Source organism: Nelumbo lutea, chromosome 1, assembly GCF_056320005.1.
Source record: "Nelumbo lutea isolate HS-2025 chromosome 1, American lotus-T2T, whole genome shotgun sequence".
In the NCBI taxonomy this organism is placed as follows: Eukaryota; Viridiplantae; Streptophyta; class Magnoliopsida; order Proteales; family Nelumbonaceae; genus Nelumbo; species Nelumbo lutea.
Genome location: NC_142684.1, coordinates 104,489,623 through 104,511,356, shown reverse-complemented (window position 1 = coordinate 104,511,356; position 21,734 = coordinate 104,489,623). Strand labels below are relative to the sequence as shown.

At 41.5% G+C, this 21,734-nt stretch overlaps 1 protein-coding gene across 2 annotated transcripts in view; it reads right to left on the bottom strand.

Annotated features, from left to right (window-relative positions):
* LOC148876549 (E3 ubiquitin-protein ligase UPL2-like) overlaps positions 1-21,734 on the bottom strand; it is a 31,226-nt gene that overhangs the window by 3,886 nt on the left and 5,606 nt on the right. For both annotated transcript variants that reach the window (XR_016104617.1, XM_088962538.1), the window contains exons 3-10: positions 11,311-11,406; positions 11,025-11,228; positions 4,305-10,836; positions 3,126-4,210; positions 2,732-3,037; positions 2,445-2,652; positions 1,799-2,073; positions 1,393-1,691 (exon numbers count right to left, since the gene is read on the bottom strand). Coding sequence is in view for 1 of the 2 variants with exons in the window: in XM_088962538.1 (XP_088818664.1) it covers positions 1,393-1,691; positions 1,799-2,073; positions 2,445-2,652; positions 2,732-3,037; positions 3,126-4,210; positions 4,305-10,836; positions 11,025-11,228; positions 11,311-11,406 (9,005 nt within the window). In the remaining variant the exon portion in view is untranslated. The remainder of the gene's footprint in view (positions 1-1,392; positions 1,692-1,798; positions 2,074-2,444; positions 2,653-2,731; positions 3,038-3,125; positions 4,211-4,304; positions 10,837-11,024; positions 11,229-11,310; positions 11,407-21,734) is intronic.

Sequence of the window (21,734 nt, the reverse complement as noted above, 5' to 3'; positions counted from 1 at the left end):
TCGATAATTCATAATAAGGGACAAATTGAGGAGGGTGCTGCCCACAGAATTAGAGCAGGATGGGCAAAATGGAGGGGGTGCATCGGGAGCTTTATCTAATAGGTGAAAGACAACTAGATTAAAAGGAAATATCTGTAAAACAGTTGCAAGGCCAGCTATGCTGTATGGAGAAAAGTGTTGAGAAGTCAAGAAACAATATGTCCAAAAAATGGGTGTGGCACAAATGCATATGCTGAGATTGATGAGTGGAAAGACCAGAAGGGATAGAATAAAAAATGAAGTCATTTGAAAGAAACTTGGAGTAGCTCCAATAGGTGATAAAATGAAAGAAAGTAGCCTAAGATGGTTTGAACACATGCATAGAGGACCACCAACATCACCTTACGAAGAAGTAATTTATGTAGCCAATCCCATATAGTTGGGATAAGGTTTGGATGATGATGACGAGGTGCCTACCTAGGGAGTGCAATACAGAGGGGGCAGCAAGAGATTGAAGAATGTGTATTCAGTTTAAAATATTACAAATAAGAACCCCTTGAAAAATGAAGACAAGCCATGCAATACAGCACATACACAGAATGAAAACGCCAATAACATCAAACAATGCAACTAACACGCAAAGGCAGCTTAAGAATAGATACATGTTAGCAAAAGTTTTGGCATGGTGAGACTAAGATGGAGAAACATTGACCAAAAAACAAAAGCTAGAATTGGGAAGTTATTACTATCCCTCCCAAAGGCTCCCTTATTCTCACTTTTCAGGGGAAGGGAGGCCAGTTCACCTCATGGTTTTTGAGTTTCATATGCCCTTTATTTCCATTTCTTTCTTCAATCTATTGTATTGGTTCAAATGTCCAATACTAAGAATGCAACATATTGTTGTCAGTGCACAAAAGATCATAATAATCACAGAAGAAATCAACTGGAACTAAATAATGGATGGGGTACATTTTCTGCATTCTTGATTCTGCTACATGTCAGAATGTGCCAAGCCATGCTAAAAAAAATTAATAACAGGACCTTGACAGTGTTTCTCTGTTTCCTCAGACAACAAACTGACTAGTACTGTCCTTCATGTTCAGAAGATAGCAGTCAACCAATGGGTCATCAGGCGTTACCAAAGCAACCCAAAATCAGTAAAATTCAAACCTCCCTGCCCCACCCACCCCTCCCAGGAAAGAATAAAAGAATATCTGGTTGGCTTTATGCAATAATTACAGAAGTATGTAGGCAGTCACAAAATAAGCAGTTTATCAAATTCAGTTACTGATTATGGTTAGAAGTAAATAAAATAAATAAAATAAATAAATAACAGCTAACCAACCAAACATTAAAGATTGGTAATAAATAAAATAGCAACTTAATGAGGAATTTCAGTTCCCTCTATCTTACCCCTCGCGTGCAAGCAGAGAACATAAAAGTCGAAGTTCTGCTTGTGGCAGTTTCACTAATACAGCTTGAGAACCAAATTCATTATTTACACCAGAAGATGCTGGTTTAGAGCATTCAACAGTATTGGATGATTTAACATCTCCGGTAGAAGAAGACCCACCAGCTGCAGTATTTGTTTCAGCATCTGGAATGGCAGTCTGAGGACCAGATTGTTGTTTGGAAGAGGATAATGCAGGTTTACTGCATAAGCTAGAAGTGCTTTCAGCATTATCAATAATAACCTCTAATAGACTTAACAACTGGAGCAGGAAACAAAAAACAACACCAGCAAACTAGTTAGTATTTCAACAGAAATTTCATTAAGCGACTCAAGTTCTAATCTAGATTCTAGAACTAGAAGTAATACCTGTTCAAGATGAGCTATACTCCTCAGATAGAGTGGCTGATTCAACAGACTCAAAAGCAATACAATAGAATAATCCCCTCCCTGCTGTGTCTTTCTTTCAAATTCCTCATCAATAATCATAACAGCCTTTCCACGATCCTGATCAGAACTTGTCAACTTTTGTATGGATGGCCGTGCAAGCTCAAACTGAAGCAAAAGATTTGCCACATAGGGATGGTTCTGTGCCAAGTATGTCAAGGTTTCTAGAATACGCCGGGACACAAGAGGAGGAACTCCTATAAAGTAAGAGATACAGCAAGCTAGTAAGCATCTCATATATTGTCAACAACTGTTCCCAAACATTAAAATCCAATCAAGAAAAAAAAAGCCCCTCCAGTTTATACATGAACAAATTTGTCCAAGTTTTATCCATGTAGTAGAACCTTTCTAATAACCATACATATGACAAATAGTTGGTGTCTCTTTTATCTGTCTTAGGTGTCATTCTTGTCTATGTAAAGACCGAATAAGTATTGAGAATTGTGATCATTATCATAGATTATAAAATGTTCATTATCATAAGACACAAGAACTGATATCAAGCTTATTAGATTATAAAATGTTCATTAGCACTTGAAGCCACATGAAAGGTTGAAATAAACCTTACCATCCAAAAACTGAGGACGAGAGTACATAACATAATTCTGACAAGCATACAGTCGATATGATGTTTCTGGAACACTATTTAAACTATTGACTGGCTTCTGAGAGTCCAGCATAAGAATGTCCATCAAGAGTTGCACCATAGTGGTTCTAGTTTCATGGTGAGAACATAGGTTCAGGAGAAGCCTCTGTAGTTGGCCCTTATAGAGTGGCTGGAAAAGCACAATCATCAATATGTTGGTTATATATAAGCACATACTAAAAGGCTATTTTCACTTTCCAATTAAGTACCTGAACCACACGAAGCAGTCGAATCATGGCTTTAAGAGCTTCTTTATCTACCAGAGGAGCCCCATCTGCTTCTAGTAACTTACCTCCAACAGATCTGCGTGATGCAACTCCAATACCAGATCTGTCCAAGGTGGATCCAACAGCTTCACCCTGTCTAGAAGATTCACCTCTCCGGCTCCTTGGATACATGCCGAATAGTGTACGACTGTGATAACGATGTGCAAGTCTTTCACGTAGCATGTTTGCTTCCGCAATAAGAGCAGGTGATAAGTGGGCTAGAATAGCATCAGAAGATGTTAAAAGTACCTGACAATGAAAAACATTTAACATCTATGAAGTTGAAAAAAAGAGCTTTCTAAAAAACCAAAATAACAAGTCATAGTAAATTGGCAACCTCCTCACGTAAATCCGAGGGGAATGTAGCAATTATTGAGACAGCATCCATTTCAACAGGTTGGCCTTCCAGTTCCTGTGATTGATGAAGTCTTTGAGCTTGTTGTTGTGCTAGAACTTCTGCACGGATATCGGGGGGAAGAGCTGCAAGGAATTCAGGATCAATATCTCCAACAGATTGAGGTTCAGAATTTGAAGGTTGTACAGCTTGACCCTGTTGAGCTGAGAGAACTTCAGCACGCAAATCCTCAGGAAGAGCATCCAAGAATGCAGGATCAATTGCTCCTGAATCAGATGCCACATTGACTTGCTGCTCCTCATCTGGACTACTCTGATCTTCTCCTTGGCTGGGATTTTCTGAGACTTCACTAACACTCTGAAGAGATGCATCTCTATTACTAACTACCATGGTATTTCCTGATGACATATTTGTTCTTCTTGTTCGAGTTGAATGCAGATCACCTAAAGGTAACCTATCAGTGGAAGTTTGCCTTTCACCTCCATCATCATGACCATCAGCACTTCCAATTTCAACCTCCAGACTACGTAGGCTTTCCCCTAAGGTTGCTCCACTTCCACCACTTTCCTGGCTCACTGCTTCAACATCCCTTATGACTGCATCACTGTGTTCATACTGTATGTCAACAACTTGAGATTGAGTAACTGATGCCTCTGTTACTTGGAAACTGTCAGTCACTGGTCTGACATCAGCACTGCCACTGCCATTTGTAGCAACAGGAGCAATAGAAATGCTTCCATTGTTTACATTGCTTTCTAAAGGTGTTTCAAGCCTTACTCCTGATTCTTGTAACTGACTGGCCTCCCCTTTACCTTGAGGTTCTGTTGTAGTTGTATGTTGATCAGAAGGTTTCTCAGGGATTGGTCGTCTCAGCCGAGAAACAAGCAACTCCTCAAGACCTTGGGGTATTGCAGATGCAGTTGATCCACTATGATGTTGGTTATCGTCTACCCACATATTGAAACGGTGTCCATGTCGTCCATTCCTCAATGACCGGAAAATTGTATCTAACTCTGATGAAGTATTCTCTAAGGTTCTCTCTGAGAAGAGGGCATCACCCACATTTTCTGGAAAAATTTTTATGCAAAATAATTAGAAATTAGGAGAAAATAATAGATATCAAAATGGAGAATAACACATCAATCCATCAAAAGTATTCACCTGATTGCCTGACAGGTGTTGGATGCAGTGTAGAAGCAGGTTCAATCAGGAGAGGATGCTGAGAAGGAACCCCATGGTCACTAGTCCTTCCTAAAAGATTGTAAATAGACGTTGTACGCCCATGCCGCCGAGAGCCAAAAACTTCAACAGGCATCACACGGAGGGTATCATTGGCAAAACTGTTTTCTCTACCGAAAACCTCAATATGGTCGAAAACATTTATTCCATTGATACCCTCCTCCAGCCTAAGAATAACTCCCTCCTCATCATCCTCATCGTCTTCATCCTCTTCTTCTAACACATCTTCATCAAAATCATCCTCATCAATTTCATGATCATCCTGATCTGTATCAGGATGAGACATGTGATGAACTTCATCTTCCTCCAGATCATTATGTTCATCATCTTCATCTTCATCCTCATCTCCATCATCTCCAGACATCTCCTCATCCTCATCTTCATCAACAAGATTGTCTTGCACATTGTGAGGAATGTCAAACCTTATCCCCACCGATTCCAGACTATTTTCAAGAGTCCCAGCTTCCCCAGAAGTTTCATGCATAAAATCATCTTCAGTTCCAGGACCATCAAGATCACGGTCATGCTCCATATCATCCGTAACCGACTCTGAACTGCCAAGTGTTTGGGCTGATGTAAAAGGACCAACATTGTTAGCAGCAACTTCAATGTGGTTGGGCTGGGACATGGTTTGCAATGATTGTAACTGATCATCACCATTATCTACTCTTCTGGCTGGGTTTTGATCAGATGGCTTCTGTGAGTGCTCACCCTTCCCAGAATTAAGACCAGCAGAGTTGACATGTTCCTTGGTTACTGACTCAAGAGCCTTGACAATTCCAGTAACAACCTTAGGTGCATCAGCATGATCCAGGTCCAAGACTCGAAGCATTCCAGTCATGGATTGGATTAGCCCAACATCTATAAAGGTTGCTGAGGCTTCTGCCAAAATACTTGAACCACTAGGAGATCGAGCAGCTAGAACATCATTGAGCAGATCGACAAAAGCATGAATATTGCCACTAGGTGGCCTAAAAGCATTAGATGAAACAACAAAGTCGTTGAAGACATTACTGATCTCAGTAAACACCCTTCTCCGCCCTTCAACAGAACGAATGCAAGCTGCCACCAAAAACTGGCTAGCCCTGGTGGCTAGTTTCTGCCTCCAGTCACTATCTGATTTTTTTTCCTTCCTGTAGCTACCAGCATTCGGAAGAAACTTGTGAAGAATGTGATGAAACATTCCATCACTATAGTTTCCAGTGGAAACTCTTTGAGGAGGGGCTCTGGAGCTACTAATCTCAGCATCTCTCTTAAGGAGAATATGTACAGATGAGGAATATGTCAAGTGTATCTCAGTCAACAGCTTTAAAATGAAAACGGTCTTTGCAAGAGATGCAGAAGCTTCCTGACTATTAGTTTCACTCTCTTCAGAAGCAGTAGCAATTGCTTTTCCTTTCCCTTTAGTCACAACATCATCAACGTCCATGTCTGTTAACGATGACCCCTGTATCACACCATCTTTTACAGGAGGCACAAAAGTCATAATAGAATCCAAGAGAAGCTCAATAACATTTGTAAAACTGTGTGCTGTTTTTCTATGAGATTTGACATTCTTAGAATTTGAATCTGCAATTTTGCCATGCCCACTCCCAGGGGCCATTGGGCTCATATCACCTGTTGCATTCTTTCCATCAGCCATCCGTTGCTTTTCTTTCTCTGATGCTCTCTCTTTCTCCTTATCCTTGCCCTTGTCTTTGTCACAGTCTTTTAACAGGACAATGTATGGCCTTTCACCTACCATCTCAATTTGGCATACAGACTGAGCGGCTTGGACAAAAACCACTGGATCTCTAGAAATGACAGAAGCCAAAGTTTGAAGAAAGTTGCGTGGAGTAATTCTCCCATTGGAATGTCTATTGCTGGCAGCTACTAGGCTGTGGCGAATCTCAGACTCCATTGCTTGCTGTAGAGTTTGAGGATCTTCAAGAATATGGCGGATTATAGTAGCAGCAACAGTATCAAATCCAGAAAACAAAGAACCTGTTGGTAAAGACAACAGTGAAGGTACACCTCCAGCATCAAGAAAATTCACTGCCATAGAGTGACTTCTGGTAAGTGTAGCACAAAGCTGAAGAACAATGTGCATTGTCTCAGAAGGAAGCTGGCTCTTGATACATCTACATGCGATGTCAATAAGCCGCTTCTGAGCATGTTCATCCATATAGTTTGGAGATCCTCCCAATGCAGACTGCAAGTTGTTTGGCTTCTCCTCATCAACCATAACAGAATTTTGTAGGCAACTGAGATTGTCCTTCAATTGCTCCGGAATCTCAGAACACAATTTTGGATCTACCTGCAACAGTCGATCAATTGCAAGAAAAGCTGCTGTCACCCACTTTGGCACATCAGCTTTACCCCTATCATGTGAACTAGGGCCCCACTGAAAAAGCAAATCCAAAGCAATTTTTGCCAGCCCATTTTGGGAGGCAATTTCTCGAGCTATCATATCTTCATGAAGAATTAATGCAAGAACATGAAAAAGAGCAGATAGCAAAGCAGAATTTCCACTGTCAGAAACAGAAAAGCAAAGCTTCACATGGTCAATGATAAAGGAGATAACTTTGGGCCTGCATTGACCATCATTTTTGGAACATATCATCACAAGTAAGTCTCTAACTGGAAAGGCTAAAGGTTCCCTCATCTGCAGAAGCCTGGTACACGTTGCTAACAACTCCTCAACAGGAGGAAGCTGGATTGTTTCTTCTTGATCTATATTATTTGCATCAGCAGCAACATCTTCCTTTGTTGAGGTGTCAGAATTCCCTAGGGACATAGCAAGTGCACGTGCCAGTTCATCATCTTCTTGGACATCCTCTGGATGTGAAAATAACCACTCCATTGCCATCTCCACACTATTTGTTCCTACTTGTCTTAAAGCTTCTTCTGCCCTAGACCTGGAAAAGCCCATCTCCACAATTGTTGAAATAGCTGATTCATTAGGAGGAGGACCAGTAATGCGAGCTCCAGAGTTTCCATTAACACTTTTCACCTCAACTCCAGAGTAAATGTGCCGCATGATAGAGATAATTGTTGTAACAAACTCACAATTGCAGTCAGAAAACTGAGGATGAGTCCAAACAGGAAGCACCGTTTTCAGTACCATGGACTGGAGGACCTTTACAAATGTCTCAGCATCTCGTGGAAGAGGAACATTCACAATCATGAGAGGTTGGGTAAGCAAATGCTTTGTAGAAGCAGATAAGATAAGGGATGATGTCACCAAATGGTCCATAAATGAACCATAGCTGGCCAAGGGGCCATATATCCATGAATCACCTGTTTCTTCCTTCATACCTTGTTTTAAATTCCCATCATCAGTATCCATTGGAGATACTGGAGGTTTATTAACAGAAAAAAGCAATTGACTTGTAGCTTCAAAAGTGGTCAATACTGCTTGAAAAACCCCGTGGCCATAAAAACAGTTGACCAAAATAGGGTTGCAGGAATCTGGCCTATCAAGCATAATACCATCAATGAACTCAATCACCTTGCCGAGATAGCGACATTTTGTTGATATAGACACTTCTGATCTACAAGAATCTGCATGCCCCTCAAAGTTCAAGTGCTCTAATACAATAGACACAAAAGTTGAAACTACAGATTTTGAAGCAGGGGAAACAGTCAGTGAATCATCCCGTCGACGAGAAGGAAGCAACATTGCTTTTCCCAATTCCAGAAATAGATGGCTGATGTGGAAAGAAAGCGATCTTACCATATCACAGCAGGATGAATGATGGGATCTCTGGTTATCACCTTCCATTTTTCTAGCAGAATCTGAAGAACCAGTGCGCTGCAGTTGATGACCAGAACCAAGACGCAGACTAGATGGTCCATCCATACTAAATCTCTGCTGAACACCGGTAGCACGACCAAGATCACGGTACAGGCTTATAAGATCAAAAAACTGAGACTCAATACTCCACCCTGACATCCTTCTTCTCAGTAGTGGATCAAGAAATTGTCTAAATGAGTTAAATCTTTGGTCTTCAGTTTCATTTGAGTTCACATCTAATTTCTGTGAGTCAGTAGTAGAACCAGGACCGGCATCCTGTGTCTCGACTTTTGCATCTTCAAGCAAAGCAATTTGCCATAGAACCTCCTGGTGGACATGTCCAATATCTTCCAGGACATCCTTGCTTCCATTTCCAAATTCCATAAGCAATGCATTTACCCAACGGTTATCCTTAGAAGCAGCAAGAAATAGAAGAAATTCAATAACAAAAAGTTCAGAAAAGATCCCCCCATCTGGTGAAATCCTGGGATCCAACAAAAATGAACCAGAAACCAAACTAAATCCAGTTAAAGCCCTCTTCAGATGGTCCCTCAATGAAGAACAGAAGGCATGTGCCAGCACAGAAGAGTGACTCTGTGTGAAACCCTTAAAAACTACAGTGCTATGCAAAGCAATAGACATTCCTTCAGATGATTGAGCAACACTAGGTCGTAAAAGAAGTTTCATCAGAACATCAATCCCCTTCTTTTCCACAAACAACCTACAAGTTTCAGAGTTTTCCATAGTTCTATGAACCAGTACCATCACATGAAAGATGCATAACTGAACAAATCGTTCATTAGTAATACCATCAGCAGCTGAATCCATTGCACTAACCAAACATGCATGCCCATCATGTTCTTTCTCTTCAGAATCAGTGTCCATTGCAGTAATCCCATCTTTGCTTGATGATCCTGGGAATATATCATCTCCTAATGAAGCAACTTTATTAATAATCTCAATTATTATATCAACACCAGTGCTTCTCAATGAAGAAACATGTCGCAGAAGCTCCTCTACAGCATTTGCCAGAGGCACAACACCTTCATTCATTGCTACCACATATTTCCTGGTGGTGAAAATGCACACAAGGAACTGTAAAGCCATAGTTTCTTTCACTGCCTCTAGGCCTTTAGCATTAAGACAGATGGCGCCAAGACCACTAGGAACACATGTAAGAGCTTTTGAAGAAGGAAGTACTCCAGTTACTACTGAAGATAAAAATGCCTCTGGAAGACCCAATTCATGCAAAGAATTGAAACAAGTTGGGTCCTTGTGGATAATTTCACTCATAACAGTCACTGCTGAGAAATATATATCACCTCCAAATCTCTCTACATTTCCAAATATCAATGACAAAGAGGCAGGCAATGAACTATCATGGGTGTTTTGAGACCTTGAAGAGTTTGCAGGAGCATAAGTAGCAGACCCAAGTGCCTTCAGTAAAGCCTTGATGAGCTGCTTCTGGGAGTACAACTGATCATCATCATATCTTGAGAGATCACAACTAACCATCGAATTGTCATCTGCACCACTCAGACCTATGACCCTATGCACTTCTGTTTGTAATCTCTGAGACAGGAGTTCCACACCACCAAGATCTTTGAACAGGGAAACAGCTGCATTACTGTAATCCATGAGCTTTTGTAGAGTTTTTACAGAACAACATACAAGATGCATATGAGTAACATTTACATCCTGTAGCAGAGGTAAGAGTGTAGGAACCATCCCTGATCCTCTTATAGAATTCCCAGAACTTGAAGAAGATATAACATGAAGATGGTAGAACTGTAGAAGTGCTTCAACAAAAGAAAGAGATGAAGGATCATTGGAATTATTCAATGTCAAGACAGCTTTCTGGAGTACATTCAGAAGAATCATTCGACTCCCCCCAGCAGAAATGATGCTTGATCCACTCAATATCCTTGCTCGCTCATGAGATGATGAATATGCAGCTAATTGTGCCCCCAATGCAAGCATTGCAAGTGTTCTAATAGTTCCAGAAATAGATTCCTCAGACTGCACAATCCTGATTAACTCATTAGTATACTCTGGCTCATTTGAGAAAAAAGATACAAGTTCATCATGAGCATCATTGGACTGAACAAGCACAATGAATGCAAGAAGAGAAATCCTGCTGTACAGCCTGCAGGTTCTAGGAGAACAAAAAGCCCGGGCATATCTAATTCGGGTCAGCAAAGAGAACCTGTGTTCTGGAGGCACACCAAATTGATCAATACACTGTTTCAGAAGGAGCAAATCACCCTCCTTCCGCAGATGCAAATCTGGGATGTTTATTACTTGCATGTTCAAGGATTTTTTCCTGGAACTGCTTTCCTCAGCACTCCAGGCATTTACCCCATGAAATTCATAATATAGGGTTGAACCTAAACGATAGTGAGACTTGTCAGATTCATTGTCTGTGTCAGATGGGAATAAACTCAGTCCTTCATCTTGGATCCTCTCATTTTCCATAATACATGAATAAAGACCAAGGCCTTCTACTTTGCTTCCCCACCCCTGTGCTAGAGCCAAGAGATAGCTATTTATTGAACCACATCCAATCAACTTCCCACTCATATGTAACTTTGAGGGATTAATTTTCACTAAAGCAGAAAGGGTCTCTAGTGTAGGTATTACAATCTCAGGATCTGTTGATGCAAGAAGGTGCTTGAAATGCTGACAAGAACGAAAATATATATAAACTAATATCAGACAAAACACAAAATCATATTAAAAAAAAAAAAAAAACAAAACAGCACTTGACTCTTGCAATATATCTCTAAGAGCAAATGCCAAATGCAGTCACAAAGGACTCTATAGATAGCAGAAAAGAAAGACCACTTATTTGTCATTCTCCACCATACCTCAAGACCATCAAATGAACTCTTGTTATGGCAGTTCTCTAATATTATTTGCATCACTCTCAAAATTTGCAGGACTGCATGCTTTGGAAATGGACCATCTTCCTCTGAAATATTATCCAATAAGAGATCTTTCCTACAGGAGATATATGTCTTGAAATATGTATCAAAATGTAGAAAAAGTGGTCTCCAATGGTTAAAGTTTCCCTGAAAGCAACCTCACAAATAAGTGAGAAAGGAATAAGAACAAAGGCAATTGATAAGCATGGTAACAGTGGTATGTCATCACCTTATTGTATTCCCAGTGAAATCCTGAAAGAGGTATAGCTATATCATGTAATGGACTGTTGATCACCTTGTCAATGAATGCTTTAATTTTAGGTGGCTGCAGTTAACCATACAGTAGTTAGTACTTAGTACTATCTCTTCATTTAATTAAAAACAGATTGAGCATTTTTTCAATAGGTAAAAACAGATTGAGCATTTTTTCAATAGGTAAAAACAGATGGAGGAATAATTCTTAGAAAACAAAGCAACAAAGTTTGTTGAAAACACTCCAGGTAGTTTGTTGGCATATCTAAGTTATGAAAACACTCCAGGTACTACATAGCCATATACACATGCAAATCAACTAATGCAAGCAATGATACATTTTCTAACATTGCATATCAGAAACCTCAGTTCCGCTCAATGTGTTTAGATGGACAACAATTTCCCTATCCAAGTAATCTTGATTGTGACTCATATAGGGCTGTTTGGAGTTTAAAACACATCTAATTTTTCTGCTCAAATATTTTATATCCACGAGGCCAAAGGTATGTATCTTATCCCTCCAGACTAAGATATGAACTTAAAACTGCATCACCCTTGTATATTAAAAAAAAAAAAAAAAAGATTTCATACATCCTACTCACTCAGCAAGTAGTAATAACAGAAGATTTTTTCCTGGACTTGAAATTGTTCAACATGATAAAGTTTCCATGTATCATGTAAGTAGGACCATTTTCCAATAACTGTTCCTACTATCTGGGGTCTTGACATGTAGACTGGCATGGACCTAATATCTGGATTTTTTTCTTTTGCACAAAGTGGCCACTCTCAGACTCAAACCTGCATTCTTGTTAACCTGATAAATAGCCCCCTATTTCCATGCATCATGTAATGAAAAAATAAATGAAACACAACCATGGAACGTAGTAACTTCCAAGTTCCAACATATTTTTTTGATAAATATTGTATGACTGTATTACTATAGTAATGTAAAGAGGGTGAGAGGCCCTCATAAAATGTATATCAATAAAAATTCCAGCAATTTTAGTGCGTCCAGTTGAAAGTTTTAAAAAAATATTCTTGAAGCAAGGCATAGCTGATACATTCCACAATGCAAGCATGAAGGAAATGAAAAGACATGAGAACATGAGCATAATTAGAGGTGGAAATTGGATGGGTTTGGGCGGGTTCGATTTGGGTTGAGCTTCAACCCACCCATCAACCCGGTCACCCGTTAATGACCCATTTAGAGAAAAATAAATGGGTACCCGTCTTGACCCAACCCAATCCATCCAACCCATTAATTTTTCAAGTCATTAAAACACAAAAGAAATTCAGAAATTATGGAAAATTAAATAAAATGCAAGGAGAATTTACAGGAAAACATAGCAAAATTTATAGAAAAACGTAGAAAAATGGAAAAAAATGTAAAAAAAAACAGAAATTACAGAAAAATATTTAAAAAACATTGAAAAACTAAAATTATAGAAAAATAACAGAAATTTCTGGAAAATATGACAAAATTATACAAACACAAAAAACTGAAGATAAATAACAGAAATTAAAAAAAAACATTATAAAGTAGAGATTACAAAAAAAAAATAACAGGAATTGTGCAAGAACATATAAAAAATTAGAGAAAAACATAAAAAATGTAAAAAACAACAGAAATTGAGTGATTTAAAAAAAAACATAGAAAATGAAAAATCTCAGTGGTGTCATTGATGATGGTGGTATTGATTATCAATTCCTCTACTACTTGCAATCAACATGTGCGACCTGAATCAAGCAAAGATCAACGTTTTGGTGTTGCCATGTCAAGTTCTTCAAATAGAGACAAAATCAACAATGAGGATTAGATTTTCTGCTTCTACCACAACTGACCGATGTGGTTGAACTATGCTGCTTTGATGTGCTCTTTGATGGCAACTTCGCAAGTTTGATTCAATCACCTCTACTCTATTTGACTGGAAAGAAGTCGGTTGAGTGATGAAGAAAATAGAGAGGCGGAGGGGATGTAAGTAGGCGTGATCATGGGCCGGGCCGAGCTGGGCTTAGCACCAATGATAAGGACTTTATGCTAGGCCCAGTCCGCACCCCAGGCCTAGATTGCAAGCCCAAGCCCGGCCCTACACGGACCCATTCCAGGCATACAGGCTTTCCGGGCCTAATTGTTAATGGCTTTGGGCCCATGACATCAAATAAATAAAGTTTTAATTATTTAATTTTTTTTAACTAAATAACATGTAAATGTAATGCATGCAAAAAATACAAAAAGCAAAGTTAAATTGGGCTTTACTAGGCTTTAGGACTATGGTTCGAAAAATAAGGCATGGGCCTCATTTAATTGCTAGGCTTGATTTGGCTTGGGTTACCTATCCTTTTATAGATGAAGGTAAGGCCTTCATTTCCATTCTTGAGCAATGTGGGACCTATAACAACACTAAAAAGTTAGTGCAACCATTAAGTGTTTTCCCAAGTCCCACATTGCTTATAGAATGAGAATGAAGGCTTTGCCTTTATCTATAATATAAGGGCTTGCTTAGGAGGACAGTTCTCATACTTGAATTGATTCAAGTGTTGAAACATGTGTTGACATGTTTCAATTCATAAATAGTTATTTATATGTTAAAATAAAACTATATAAAATACAATACATATATTATAATATATAAAAAAAAAGTATATTGCAGGCCGGACCTAGGTCGGGCTTGAAGTATTAGGCCCAAGCCTGGCCCTGAATTTTCTGGGTTTGATGCGGGCCCAGGCTCGAGCTGGGTCTGCACACAAAATCTGGGTCCAAGCCTGAAAATTTGCAGGCTAGGCCAGGCCAAGAATGATCACTCCTAGATGTAAGAGAGAGGTGAAGAGAAATGAAAAGAAGAGAAAATAGAGGGTGAGAAAGAAAAAGGGGTGGCACTTAGCCATTTGCTTTAATTCTTTTGGGCTAGAAAGAGAGAATACAAATCAAAAAGAATTCCATTCTTTTTTAATTTCCAAGGTTACCTATACCATTAAAATTTTCTTTCTTAGGTTACCCAACCCGCTAATGACTCAGATTAAATGGATACAACCCAACCCATCAATTAATGGTTGGGTTGGGTGGGTTAACGGGTTGGGTTGATAAATTGCCACCCCTAGGCATAATCAAGGGCTCAAGGCATAAATAATTGAGGTGTGGGCCTCAAAGGCTCAAACTAAGCACATTATTTTTGATTGGTAGGTTCGAAGATTGCAAATATGTAAATTAACCCTGGTTGACATTGTATAATACAGAATAACAGAAACATCAATTAATAGACAAATGCATGCTTACATAACACACATTTCACCCTCTTTTCCTGTCTAGGCTATCTGGAATGGTCCAATGCCCCCTAAGATTACAGCTTTCTGCTGAAAGGTCATGCTTATGCATAAGAAAGTCACCACTTGTGGGATCATTTTGAAGAGGCCTTACTAATACCTGACGTTGCATATTTGTTTCATGTGTAGGAAAGCTGTGAAGACACTGACCAGCTACCCTTCATTTCTGGTATTTGGCACCGTTACTTTTCTTTGTTCAGTGGCAGGTGGGTCAACCTTGGGGATATTAATATCTTGTTCAGTACCTTTCTTCTATTTTTTGTTGTGTGAGAAGAAATAAATGCAAGAATGTTTAAGTGGAAGATGCAACCAAAAGAAGCCATCATTGAAAACATCTTTATTATGGTGGCTCATTGGTGAAATCTAGGGATGTCTTCATTCCACTGCTGTTGCTTGTTACTCTTCAACCTTCCTGGCAGTCAGTCCCAAACCCTACTACATTAAAATTAAATGTTGACAGATTTTCAGATGTTGGTTGTATTTTCAGAAATAGTAACGGACAGATGTCAACACTATATTCAGGACTTGAAGGTTCTGTCAACTCCTTAAGGGAAGGAACATTGGTGGTTTAGCAAGGACTGAAGTTGGCAAAATACTTAAGTTTCAGAAACATGCTGATAGGTCCCTACTCCTACTGGTTTGTTGGTGAGCTGGTTCGAGGGAGCTCGCCCTCCCGAAACAGACAAAGGTAGAAGACGAGAGAAAGAAGAGGGAGAGAGAGAGAGAATGAGAGAGAATAATGACTGATTCATTCATGCCTTCTGCGCAATACATGATTGGCCTTTATAATGCATGGCCATACAACTCATAATATCTCATAACAAACTCTAAGCGTGTCTGGCTCTACTCTATACGCGGGCGATGCGTGTACACATAGATAAGTGGGGGAGTGACTCTCGTGAGGTTCTGGGTTTCGGTTGGGCCCGATGGACCAGAAGAGCTTCGCCTGGAACCTCCTTCTTACTGGGCTTGGGACTTTCCGACTCATTGGGCCTAACAATCCCGCCATCTTCAAGAACGACCTTGTCCTCAAGGTCGAGTGTAGGGAACTGCTTCTGAAGCTGAGTGTAATCTTCCCACGTGGCGTCTTCCTGAGGCAACCCATGTCATTCTACCAGGGCCTGTTTGATCACCTTCCTTCCCCAGTGAACCCAGCGTCTCGGATCTTCGCGGGCTCAAATATCGCCTCCCCTAACTCGGTGAAAGGTGGGAGAGTGGGACTAGTAGTATCGGTAGGAGACACACAGGGTTTGAGGAGGCTGACATGGAACACTAGGTGCAATTGGCATTTAGCTGGTAAACAGGCTGACATGGGCCGAAGAATCGAGGGGATAGCTTCTACAATACCCTCCTCGCCACTAAGCTCTACCGATATGGCTGGAGCCGTAGGTAGAACCAATCTCCCATTGAGAACTCCAATTCTCGGTGCTTCTTGTCATAGGCCAACTTCATGTGCTATTGGGCCTGCTGTAGATGGAACTTGAGAAGCTTCAGTGTAGTATCTCTAGCTTGTAGTTGTGTGTCCACCTTGGCTACCGGCGACATGCCCTCTCATAAGGCAATATGGAGGGAGGATCGTAACTGTATAGCACCTTAAAAGGGGTGGCGTCGGCTGACACTTGAAAGGTGGTGTTGTACCAATACTCAACCCAAGGCAGCCACTAGGCCCATTGCTTGGGCCTATCACCCACAAAACATCTCAGATAAGTCTCAAAACATCGATTGAGGACCTCTGATTGTTCGTCCATCTAAGGGTGGTAACTAGTGGAGTGCAACATCTGGACTCCTTGAGCTGCGAAGCACGCCTTCCAGAAGGTGCTCATGAACAGTGGATCCCGGTCCGTCAAGATGGACTATGGTGTTCCATGGAGATTGGAGCTTGGCCACCTCCCGAATGTAAGCTTGGGCCACCGTGGTTGCTGTATAGGGTCGTGAGAGGCTTAGAAAATGTGCATACTTACTCAGCCGGTCTACCACCACCAGCACTACAGATTTCCCCTGGGATGTGGGTAACCTAGTAATGAAGTCCATGGTCACCTCTTCTCAAACTCGCTCGAGTACTGGCAAAGGTTGCAGCAATCCGACTGGGTTCTGGGTGGAATATTTTTGTTGTTGACACACGATGCATTGGGCCACAAACTCCTGAACCATCTACTTCATTCCCTTCCAGTAGTAATGGGCTGCTAGATGTTTGTAGGTCCGTAGAACTCCAGAGTGTCCTCCCTGGGCCGAGTTATGGAATAGCCCAAGTAGCTCATGATGGTATTTGGATCCACTCAGCACCACCATTCTTCCCTTGTAGAAGCCCATTCTGAAGCGTGTACCCAGGGACCTGGGCCAGATCCTCCAAGACTTGGGCCTGTATTCTGGATAGTTGGGGATCATCCTAGGCCTCTTGCTTCAATTGTGTTGATAGTGGACAACTCAATCGGGACAGGCCCAGTAAGCACAAACTTTCAGCTCTGGAGAGGGCGTCAGCTACTGCATTAGAGGGTTTGGGCTTATATTCAATGGCAAAGTCATGCCCCATAAGCTTGCAAGCCCATTTATGCTGGTCCGGGCACAATAATTGCTACTCCAACAGATGCTTGATACTTCGATGGTCGGTCCTGACTACGAACCATCAGCCCAACAAATAAGCCCTCCATTTTTGGACTACCAGGGCGATGGCCATGATCTCCTTCTCGTAGGTGGATTTGGCTTGGGCCTGTGGGGAGAGAGCCTTGCTGAAGTAGGCCAAGGGCCAGCCCTGCTACATCAGAACCACACCAACTCCTGTACCTGAAGCGTCGACCTCTACTACAAATTCAAGCTCAAAGTTAGGAAGGGCTAATGTGGCTGGTGAGCAAGGTTCAAAGTATCGATACGATACGCCCGATACGGGGTGTATCGTATGGTATCTTTTGAAAAAGATACGATCCAAAATGCCTGTTTCCAGGTGTTTCGAACCCCCAATTTTTTTATTAATAAAAAGCATGCTAAAAGCTTCCCAAAAAACCAAAACGTGAAAAAAAACTAAAAAAAAATAAACTTTCGGCCGTTTCTAAGTACTGATACATTACAACCAAAACTCGTATCGTATCGATACTTTGAACCATGGTGGTGAGGTGATGGCTACCTTCAATGCCTAAAAGGCTTCTTCTGCCTTCGGATCCCATTCAAATGCATTTTTTTTGGTAATCGCATGAGGGGTGCTGCAAGAACTCCGTATCCCTTAATAAATCTCTGGTAGTAACCTGTTAGCCCAAGGAACCCTCTCAGGGCTTTTTGGGAGTTGGGCCGGGCCTAGGAGAGCATACATACAATCTTTTCAGGGTTCGTGCATACCTGTCCTCCAAAAATAATGTGGCCCAAATAACTGATTTGGGTGTGCCCAAACAAGCACTTTGAGGGCTTAGCAAGCAGTTGGTGGCTAAGAAGTAAATTTAATACACATTGCAAATGCTCCAAGTGAGAAGCCGAGCTGGAACTATAAACTAGTATATCATCAAAGAACACCAGACCAAAGAGACACAAGTAAGGTATAAAAATACAGTTCATAATCCTCTAGAATGAAGGGGCGTTGGCCAGCCCAAATGGCATCACGAGGATCTCAAAGTGTCCATCTGAGATTCTGAAGGTCGTTTTGTGGATGTCATCGGGGTGGACCCGGATCTGATGGTAACCTGACCATAGGTCCATCTTAGAAAAATACCTGGTCTGGCCCAACTCATCAAACAACTCTTCAATCAGGGGTATGGGGTACCTGTCCTTGACCATGATGCGGTTCAAGGCCCTGTAATCCACGCAAAATCTCTAACTACCATCTTTTTTTCTCACCAAAATCACGAGTGACGAGAATGAGCTGCTACTGGGCCGAATTAAACCCCTGTCTAATAGCTCTGTCACCATTCGCTCTACCTCCACTCTTTGGTAATGGGGGTAACGGTATGTTCTGACGTTGGCGGGTGGTGCTCCGAGCTGAATGGGAATCCGATGGTCATGGGCTCAAGGGGGAGGCAATGTCATGGGTTCTTGGAAAACATCTGAACAGATCTGCAGCAATAGCTGGAGTTGCTGAGTTTGGATTGGTGTGGGTTCACTATCTCCTGTGAGCGTAGTAGGCCTAGTGTGCATTGAGCCCATGCTCATCAACAAGGGTGTGGAGTCATGCCGGCAAGCCTTGAGTATGGTTTCCACACTTCCAGTGGCAAGGGGTTGGGCCTTTAGTGAGTAATGTTTGTCATCACAGGTGAACTGCATGGTCAATTCGGCCCAATCACATACCACCGGGCCCAACATCCGTAGCCACTAGACGCCTAAGACTACATCTACCCTGGCGAACTCCAATGGGTGCAAGTCCACCTTGAACTGGTACCCCTGAATCCACAACTCCATGTCTTTGCACCTCCCATCACAGGTGCTAACCCTAGTTGTTCAACCAGCCTAGGTGTAATGAAGTTCAAAGAGCTCCCACTATCAATCAAGACAGCAACACTCTTCCTGGCTATCAACCCCTTTACATGCATGGTTCTGGGGGACTAGTAACCTGCCAAGGCCTGTAGAGATACGACGTAGTACTCCTCTTCTGGTATCACCTCCATCTGTTGTATACCTGGGTCTCCCATTTGAGTTACAGTGTCATCTTCCCCTTCTACTTGAAGTAGGAACACCTGTTGAGTCTTACATTTGTGGCCAGGAACAAACTTCTCATCACAGTTATAGCAGAGACCTTTCTCTCTACGGGCCTGCATCTCTATCCACGGTAACTTCCTATATGGAAGGGACATAGCTCCCGGCTTCTTGCTCGGTGAGGCTGGTAGAGGAACAGGCTTATGAGTGGTAGTGGGCATGGGTAGTAGGGGTCCCGGTTTGGGTTCAGCCTTGGGGCAAGGTCCCTTCTAGTTTAGGCCCGCTTGAGGCCCACTTAGCTTCCCCAACCTCTGTAATCGGTCCAGTCTTTCTTCCTGAAGCTTGGCCAACCCAATAGCAGCCACCAAGGTGGTCAGCTGCATGGTGTTAACTTCTTAGGTTATCTCCTCCCTTAAGCCGCCTATAAAACAACCCAACAGGGCTATCTCCGGCCAGCCATGTACTCGTGTCGCTAACCTTTCGAAGTCCTTCTGGTAATCCCTCACTGTACTAGTCTGCCTTACTCGGGAGAGCGACTCATTAAAGTTCTTGTACCCTAAAGGCCCGAACCTCACACGTAGTGCTTCGGTAAGGTCTAGCCAGGTGGTCTGAGGGTGGGTTTTCCGATACCACTGGTACCACATAATGGCTTCTCCATCCATGTGTATGGCAGCGATGGAGATCCTCTGTTCTACGGGGGTTTCATGAAATTCAAACTAACGCTCGCCGTATGCCACTGCTTCTTGATCCCTCCACCTCTGAGGTTCGGGGACCTAAAGAGATTTTCTCGAACTGGCCTACCAGAGCTGAGAGAGTCTCCCTGACTTCCCTCAACTCACTGGTGGTCTGGCAAACTTCCCCTTCGATGTGATCGATGTGATCGATGCGTTCCTATGCCATCGAGGACCTGGTGGTGGGCATCGTAGCTAGGCTCTAATACCAACTGATATGTCCCTACTCCTACTGGTTTGTTGGTGAGCTGGTTCGAGGGAGCTCGCCTCCTAAAACAGACAAAGGTAGAATACAAGAGGAAGAAGAAAGAGAGAGAGAGAGAGAGAGAGAGAGAGAACTAGAGAGAATAATGGCTGATTCATTCATGCCTTCTGTGCAATATGTGATTGGCCTTTATAATGCATGGCCGTACAACTCATAATATCTCATAACAAACTTTGAGCATCCCTAGCTCTACTCTATATGCGAGCGACGCGTGTACACATAGGTAAGTGAGGGAGTGACTCTCGTGAGGTTCTGGGTTTTCGGTTGGGCCTAATGGGCCTGAAGAGCTTCGCCTGGAACCTCCTTCATACTGGGCTTGAGACTTTCCGTCTCACTGGGCCTAACACATACATGTGGAAGGAGATTGATGAGTGGTTGTAGACCCACTGAGGAATAACAGTTTGAGCCCTTTTGAGCATAGACATACAGTTAGTAGACATACAATTAGAGGGATAAAGCAATTAGCAAGGACTATGGAAATGACATTTACTTGGAGTCAAGGTCAGCTTCAGCTAATTGTGGAGGTGATGCCTTGGAAACAAAACGGGCAGAGAGAACCTTTTGTATTGGGGTTTGACCCCTCAAAGGTGGAAACTTGTAATGCATAACATTACAACAAGGAAAGGGCAGGCAACATTGACAATGTTTGCCACAGTATACATGTACAACATTCTTGAAAAACATTTAATATAACTATTTTTTATGAGTAAAAAAATCCAAGATTCAAGAAAGAATGCAGATAAATTAGATTTGAGCAGGAAAGAAACAAAAGTTCTGGATCTTACATGAGAAGAAAAGAGAAGAATAAAAAATAGAAAACCCTTCTTTTTTTTTGGTATTTGGTGATACGCACCACTAATTTACCTCCCCCACCCCCCCCCAAAGTCGGTGGTTGTGGGAATCGAGTCCACGTCTATGCTGGAGCAAACCAGCTAAGATACAAGACCACCAATTCTTGAATTTGAAAATTCAATCTTTATTGCATTTATCAATCAGTCGATGAGTCAAACAGCCAGCTTTTCTGATGGCTTTACAAAAACTTATTTAATAAGAGAAGGATGGCCAACCCATAAAGGCATCTTTCTACTTCTAATACAACTCTAAAAAATAAAATAAGACTGAGTTCTTGTCACCAATTGAGACTCTAACACTAAAATGACCATAACTCTCTCACAAATATATCAGATTTACAAGATATTGGTACTGTTAGACAGTTAACTTGATTATCTATCTAATGATGCATTGATGCCAAAACCACTGAAAACACAGAAGTTTTGGAATTGAAAAAATAGGCTGAAAGAAAAGTGATGAACCTACAAATTCAATAAAACTTAAGCAGATCCCACATGAAAAAAAAAAAAAGCAAAGGGCAATTTGTGCCTCGTGCCTTTTTGAAGCAATGCGCAAAAATACAAAAAAAATGCAAAAAAAATATTAAACATAATATTAATAAAAAATATAAACTTAAATTTT